The sequence below is a fragment of the Gymnodraco acuticeps genome, unplaced genomic scaffold, assembly GCF_902827175.1.
Source record: "Gymnodraco acuticeps unplaced genomic scaffold, fGymAcu1.1, whole genome shotgun sequence".
NCBI lineage: Eukaryota > Metazoa > Chordata > Actinopteri > Perciformes > Bathydraconidae > Gymnodraco > Gymnodraco acuticeps.
The window spans coordinates 1,862,280-1,870,187 of record NW_022990341.1 but is presented as its reverse complement, the minus strand read 5'-3'; the positions used below and the strand labels follow the sequence as shown (position 1 = coordinate 1,870,187).

At 41.6% G+C, this 7,908-nt stretch overlaps 1 protein-coding gene across 2 annotated transcripts; it reads left to right on the top strand.

Moving 5' to 3' along the window:
- The first annotated feature begins 832 nt into the window (after nt 1-832).
- Nucleotides 833-3,831, top strand: LOC117550975 (transmembrane protein 275-like). 2 transcript variants are annotated; one of them, XM_034223606.1, is made up of 3 exons: nt 833-971; nt 1,816-1,964; nt 2,309-3,831. In XM_034223606.1, the coding sequence occupies exon 3, from the start codon at nt 2,399-2,401 to the stop codon at nt 2,984-2,986; it is 588 nt and encodes a 195-aa protein (XP_034079497.1). In that variant the 5' UTR covers nt 833-971; nt 1,816-1,964; nt 2,309-2,398; the 3' UTR covers nt 2,987-3,831. The 2 variants fall into 2 exon arrangements, with proteins under 2 accessions (XP_034079497.1, XP_034079498.1); XM_034223607.1 differs by lacking the exon at nt 833-971 and having other exon boundaries at nt 1,492-1,964.
- Nucleotides 3,832-7,908: the final 4,077 nt, after the last annotated feature.

The following is a 7,908-nucleotide window of genomic DNA, read 5'->3' as shown; positions in this document are numbered from 1 at the left end:
GGATGCAGTCCAGCTTCCTCCTCGTCCTCCCCTATGTCACCTCCTCCAGATTGTCCAGTTGTACTCCAACTACAGAGCTAGCCTTCCTCACGAGCTTGTTCAGCCGGTCAGTGTCCCTTGTGTTGGTGTCTTCCCCCCCCAGCACACCACGGCAAAAAAGAGCCCACTGGCCACCACAGACTGGTAGAACATCTGCAGCAGCCTTGTGCTGAAGGACCTGAGCCTCCTCAGGAAGAACAGCTGGCTCTGTCCCTTCCTGAAGAGAGCATCAGTGTTGTCACTCCAGTCCAGTTTATTGTTCAAGTGCACTCCCAGGCCTCTTCCTGCTCCTCCTGAAGTCCACCAATAGCTCCTTAGTCTTGCTGATGTTGAGCTGGAGGTGATTGATGTCAGACCAGCCTATTTAGACTGTGATTCGTAGAAAACAGGAGTGTATAGTGACGGGTCTAATTACATGACCAAGACACAGCTGAGGGACGGTAGAGACACAAGGGCAGCGAGAAGATCACACACAGGTGGAGAGAATCAGGGCATTAACAAAGGCGACAAAAAACACAGACAGGAAGTAAAACCAAAACAAACACAATGAGAAAATACATTTCAAAATAAAACAGGAAACATTAAACACAAAAACTAAGTTCATGACAGGGGAAGTGTGGACAGTCACTAAGATACAACTTTTGCCTAAGAATTAGGATCTATACATTTAAATTGTGTCAAAACAAGGAGCAGTTTAATCAAATTGAACTGCACACAAATGTTCCTGTCAAATTCAGTAAAGAAAACAGTTTCCTGTGCCGTGCGTGTCTGTTTGTGGCCGCGAGCATCAATAAGACAAGCAGGGCCAGGCCGGGCAGAAGTAAACTGAGGTTTGGGCCCTGTTCATCCCCAAACTGATTACACCCACACACGACTACACTCGCGACATGAGACGTAACACCAGGGACTGCTCTATCCTCAACCCAAACAGGGTATGTTTTCCTTTCTAGCTTCACTCACTTAGCAACCGCAATCACGTTTGAAGTGACGCGTGACGTGATACCACTTGTTTGTGTCACATGTTCGTTGCAAAATCATTACCATCATTTTGTTTTGGAGTGCATTCTTTAATCAGAAACAATGTGCAACGTGTTTGGGAAGTAATATGAGGTAATAATATTCTCATCTAATTTCCGCCTCCTCGACTCCTCAGTCCTCCGGTAGTGACCCGGAAATCGATTTCAGCGCGCCATGTTGGAATGGATATCTCTAAACGCCTGTTGCTTCCACTCCTCTCTCCTCGGTTCCCCTCCTTGACTCCTCCGCTTGCATAACCTGTGGGCGGGACTAAGATGCGAGGATAGGAGTCGAGGAGAACAGTCGAGGAGGGGAAAATTAGAAATTAGAAAGGTCTGTGTTTACATTAGCAAGCATCGCTAACACTCAGAGCTAACCTGTACTGGAGAGAGTATGTGTAAAAAAGGTACCCACCTTGTGGTAAACCCGCAAGAGAAAAAGCATTTGAACTCCATACTGTTTCAGAAATAATCCTTGATGTGGTTTGGAACTTAATATGGCGTTTAATCACGGCAGCATTTAGCTGAGTATCTGGGTAGCATTTTCCTGCATGAGCTCTCCTCTCTTGCTAACAGCAAATATACTTTTATCATGGTTTGATCTTACTTTTAAAGAAGCAGTAATAACACATGAACACCACCATGTGTATTTGAATGTCTACAGACTGCTCAGATATTCCTCAATGCATCATTGGCCTATGTAGATGTATTCAGTACACACATGCACCCACTTAATCACTTCTTTGCCATTGTTGGTTAGAAAGGTTTGCTTCAGAGCTCTGCAGCACCCCAAGTGGTCCATTTTCATTATAACGAGCTGTGGTGTGTGAGCAGCTTCTCACTCTGCAGCTCACCTGCAGGAGGGACAGATCTCACAGACTCCTGCACAACATGATGCTCTGATCTGAGGTACGTGACACTGACAGCAGGGCAAAGCAATGTTGTTGTGTGTGTGTTTTAAATGTCTCTTTGTACAATTTGTATTTGTACATGTCTGGCAGCAGTAGTTAAGAAAATTGTAGTTGTGATTCAAGTGTTATGTTTTCTGTTCTAATGATAGCTGCCGTTTTGCTCATAGTGCATGTTATTGCCACATGCATTATGTGTGTCTTTTGTTTCTTACTTGTTGCGATTCAATCATTTATGGAGATGTTTTGAAGCATTTTAGGAATAACTTTTGAAATCAAATTAAAGATAAAATAAAAAAATATTTTAAGCGTTTACAACTTCTTACATTTGCCCTCCATTTTCAGCCTCTTCATCGTCGCCCTCATCTCTCTCTTAGGCGATGAGTTCAGTCATCATCTGATCTTTTGTGGGTCTCAGAAATCTTTTCACGAGACATGGTGCTACCTGAAAAAACCTCCAAACCATGTGCCCCCAAGAAGACCCCCAGACGCGCTCTACTGCATCAGAGCCTGCCCTCCCCGGCCCTGTGCTGCGCCTGCGGCCTGTGCATCATGCTGGCCGGCATCAACATCACCCTGGTGGGAGCCTTCGCCTTTGGCACCTTCATGCCTTCAGGAAACCCCCCAATCATCATCGGACCTCTCCTTTTATTGATAGCATTGGGCTTTTTCACAGGGTGCTGTGTGGGCAGCAGGAGGCCCCCGGCAAACATGGCCCGCAAGGCTAAAGGAGGCGAGAAGTGGGGGCTGATGAGGATGGGGACGGCAGCTTTTGAGATGGAGACGAGCGAGCACACGCTGCAGGACACCACGGCCGTCCAGCTCAGCCCCACCAACTCCCCCAGCTCCTCTCACAAGTCCAGTTGCAGCCGCGGGGGGGACGCCGGCTGCCAGGATGGAGCCGGGGAGCTGCACATGTCTGAGATGTCAGGCCAGGGTGTCACGGGAGATAAGGGCGCCGTGACCTCTGACAGGAAGCTGAGCAGTCCCACACAGATGCTGCAGAACACTTCCTCTACATAGCATGGACTTTCTTCTGAGCATTGATGTTTGCTTTATTTGTTGCTGTTAACAGAATCAGAATTCGTTTATTAGTTCCCCAGAAGAGGAACATTGACAGTGTAACAGCAGAAGTGGCCCAGCAGGTAAAAAAGGCAAGCAATAATGAAAAAGAAAAGCACACATAGAATAGAAATACGTACACAAACCATGGATACAAAATGTGTAGCAGCAAATTAAAAAAATGAAGTGATGGAAATAACGTCGACCGTGTAAAGATAAAATGTTGGGACATCTATAAAATGGTAGGCTTTGTCATAAAAGTGACTATAGCACAGTGCAATTACAAACAAGTGTTTACATTTCAAGGATGGACATGTTGGGTTTGACTGCCATTTTTAAAGAGGAAAAAAAAAGACCCTGATGAATGTCCAAGACTGCAGAGTAAAATGTGATGCGCTAAACCTCTCTGATTGTAGCTTCTTCGATGTGTTCCAGTTTGTTGTTGAACGTGTATTGCTAAATCCCAGGGTGTACATTGCCAGAAACAGGAGATGATACCTTAATTAAAGTGCCAGTTTGCGTACTTCTCTTTTAAAACACCCACTGGATCGACTGTGGTTAGTACTTATCAACCTCCAAGCTTCTCTGAGTCATGAAAGCTGTTCCTGTGTAAACTAAATAACCATCCATGTGTTTTTTTCACGCGCTTTAAGAGAAGTGTTATCATTTTTGCTTTTAAATGCTTGCATCCGCTGCTGAGTGAGTAATCTGTTGTGTCCAGATGGGTATTCAAGAACAAATTATTATTATGTGTCGTTGTTGCTGCAGGCGTCAATACATGTTGTGGCATCTTTCCTTTTTATAAATAAAGCTGAAATGTTATTTGATCATCAGCTGTATGTGATGTTTCTGTTCAAGAACCTTGGTGAGGATTTAAAGGCTATTATGCTTTTTGGGCTTTTCCCTTTCCTGTGTTGAATAGGTTTTTGTGCAAATGGTCGGCAAAGGTTAAAATCCCTGTGCCATCCAGAGGGAAACGCCTCCATTGTACTCTACTTCCTCAACATAGTGACATCACTATTACACTCAAGCATCTATTAGCTAGCACTCCAACACATTGTATGTGATAGGCTAAGTGACGGGACACCTTTAAGCTGTGACCAATCACAATTGAGCCGGCCAGCTAACCAATCAGAGCAGACTGGGCTCTGGTTTCAGACAGAGGGTGAAAAGAGGTGCTGCAGCACAGGCAGTGTGAGAAAAATAAAGAGCTTTTTGATCAATAAAGCATGGAGACATGTCACAGTAGAGGCACAACATACAAATAGGAACCTGAAAATAAACATAATAGGGCCCTTTAAAGAAGTGAACTCGTTGTGTAGCATGCACCTTAACAACACCATAAAAAACACAATAGCACATACATATCGGGCTACGTAACGAAGGTACACGTCATGCGGAGATAATGAATTTGTTATCTAAGAAAAGCCAGCTGCTGCAGTGCAAACAGCTCCTTCCTGACATGTTGCCCATCACTTGGCATCTCAACCAACAGATGCTGTCAGAGGCGAAAGCTCTGTTTACTCATCATTATATAACTGATGTCCACAAACACAGAAAGACACACAGTGTGATCCCCACAGACAACTCACCCACTGGAAAAGATAACAGGACAGACACTGCTTGCTGTTATTGCTTTAAGACTGGCTGCAAGCAGGCAGTGTGAATGCCTGCGGTTAACCAGTGATTTAGAAATATGACTGCAGTGTTTCCATAAACGAGGATGACATGTTTTGATAACCTGAGCGTATTTCAGTAACTATGAGATCATGCTGCTCTGAAGGATGTATAGTGAAATGAATTTAGTGCAGGGCTGGTTGACACAGACACTAATGTGGAATATTAATTCAGACAAGTGATATAATTAGCAGCCATTACATGATATAATTGTCCAGTTATGATTCATAGTGGTCACCTGGTTTGAATGTTATCAGCCAATGAAATAGGTGTTCTCAATGGTTGTCACTCTCATTTATGTGATGTGAATATCACACCAACTTTTAATCCAATCAGATCCATTCACCACCCCGATATGATGGACATGGACAATTATATCATGCTTGTAAAGGGAAGGATTATTGATGACTACACTGAGTGTATGTTTGCATAAAACAGAAGACATGATGGTAAGATTACACAAATGGAGCGCTCTTAAAATAGTTTACACTTTTCCACCAATAATAATCTTACACTGTATATTGGCATATTTTTACGAAAACTGTTTTAAAGGGGCCCTATTATGGGGTTTCGGGCCAAGTGTGTGGGAGAGAAAGCTTTGGGATTTTAGCCTTTGCGGACCATTCACATGCACGAAAACATATAAAACACATTACAGGAAATGGAAAACCCCAAAAAGTAGAATAGGGCCTCTTGCTCTGAGCCACAAATCAATTGTTATGATGACAAAATAAGTATTGTGTGTTTCCATGTTTCCTGTAAAGAAGCCAAAATCCCTTGAATCTATTTCACCGAAGTCTCAACAGCATCTTTCTTATTGTTCTTTATTGTAATGATCCCATGGTGACTTAAGGAGAAATGTGCCATTGATAACTGACAAATGCATACAATAGCTGTAATTTGCGAGGCACTCTTTTTTTTATCCCACCCCACTCATTCAAGTCATCATTTGCGAGTTTAATAATGATATTGAGGCTGAGGGCTCATAATCACACGAGTGTCACTGAGAGCTGAATGAATCACAAAAGGCTGCGGCTGAGTCTATTACTTTTATGCAAATAGCTGCCATCAGAACGAGGAGCGTGTTCAGTGAGCATACAATGAACTGGAATCACATACAACAGCTAAATAAATAAATTACATTTCAGCTGACACTTGTATTGTTGTATAATTATACATATTACAATATTCGTGAAGCTTCTTATAAAAGAATCCAGCTCCACTGATGGAGATGGAGTTACTTAAAGTGAGATAACTCCACCTGCTGGAGAGAAGATAGCAGTAATAATGAAATTAAAAGCTAGTATTCATGGAGTCTTTTAAGCAGAGGTGGAAGAGGTACTCAGATGTTATACTAAGGTTAAAATAGCAATGCATAATAGTACCGAAGTATTGGTATCAAAATATACTTAAGTAAAAGTACACGTTATGCAGAATGATATATATTTAATGACTGGATTGTGATTATTGATGCATTAATGCATTCATCACAGCTGGTCATTGTGGAGCTTATTTTAAATACTTTATATATACTGCTGCTGGCTATGTTAACCTATAAATATATATTAATGTTTATTTATAATTGTATTTGTATTAGCTTATAATGTGAATCTGTTTTGTATAAAAATGAACTAAAACTGTCTGACAATTGTAGAGGACAAAAAGTACAATAGTGCCTCTCAAAACGTAGGGAAGTATACAAATACTCAATTAATGTACAAGAACGTTAACACTTAAATACTTAAGTACATGTACTTTGTTAAATTCCACTACTGCTTCTGAGGTAAGCAAACATAAATAATGCATCCTGTAGCATGGTACATACAAAAATAACTTAGTCAAGACAACAGGATATCAGTTTAGAAACATGTTATTTTAAATCACATCCTCTTCTTTTTCTCTCATTTTAATAAAATATTGGTCACCTCATCAAGGGTTGAAGTTGCATTAACAATCAGGTTATTCCCTACATATTACATACATTAAAAAAAAAACACAAGATAAAGATTATTTACAGATTTATTTCACTGTCTCCATTACTGGGTTTTGCCACTAGAGGGCAGTATCGCCATTCAGAGTGTTTCCACACCAGGTGACGATGGTCGTGTTCATGTCGAGGTAAAGACACTTTTTGATTAAGTCTTTTGCTTATCATTATTAAACCACATCACATCTGAAATTAAGACGAAGTCAAGTACATTACTCTCTAATACTTGACAACTTTAACCCACCATGAAAACTGTCGTCCTCTGGCCGTCCTCAGAAGAAAGCCCACTAATTTGCACTTTGTTAAGTAGGCCTACACCTAGCTTAAACTAGAATACATCAATTCCTTCATGAATGTTATCGTATTCTGTTTTTATTGCACCTGTTCTGTGATCTGTTTAAAGATGTGTTGAACCACTTTGGTCATTTGCACGCTGTAGTGTTGATTCGTACGGTGGCCCTGAAGTGCAAGACACCACAGCATTTCAGAAAACGCCACAGCATTTCAGAAAACACAACAGCATTTCAGAAAACACCGCAGCATTTCAGAAAACACCACAGTATTTCAGAAAACACCACAGTATTTCAGAAAACACCGCAGCATTTCAGAAAACACCGCAGCATTTCAGAAAACACCACAGCATTTCAGAAAACACCACAGCATTTCAGAAAAACACCACAGCATTTCACATTGGACGGAAAGGGTATTCCTTTAGGGAGAACACTTCTTGTTTGTGATTGGACAGAGCCAGCCAGAGAAGCACTGCTGTGATTGGTTGTTTTTGCTGCCAGTCAAGAAATGACGCTTCGTGATTGGTCAACACCCGACAGCGAAATATGTCCCAACACATCAGCCGTTAGCACTTAGCACACACTCAGAGCTCACAGCTCCTCATATCTGTTCAGAAACTGGACACAAGTTAAACATGTACAAACCACAGACTGTCTATGTCATGGCGAATACAGTTGTTGCTTTATTTATGTCTGTATGACGTTGTTGTGAGTGTGGACGGAGGTTAGTTTAGCCTGATGGGTCCGATTCCATTCAGAAAACACGCATTTTAAAAGCTTTTCGCATGCCGTCTTATCTGCAGACTTGTCAAAGCGTTAATTCATGGTTTTTACTAACCGTTATCAGTATGTAGTTACTTCGGCATCACTTTGAAACGTGTATTACAATTAAATCACGGTCAAATATGTTCATTTTGTTGTAGTTGATT

What these genes read in the sequence shown, in the direction of transcription:
- LOC117550975 (XM_034223606.1), top strand. Translation starts at nt 2,399, where the DNA reads ATGGTGCTACCTGAAAAAACCTCCAAACCATGTGCCCCCAAGAAGACC.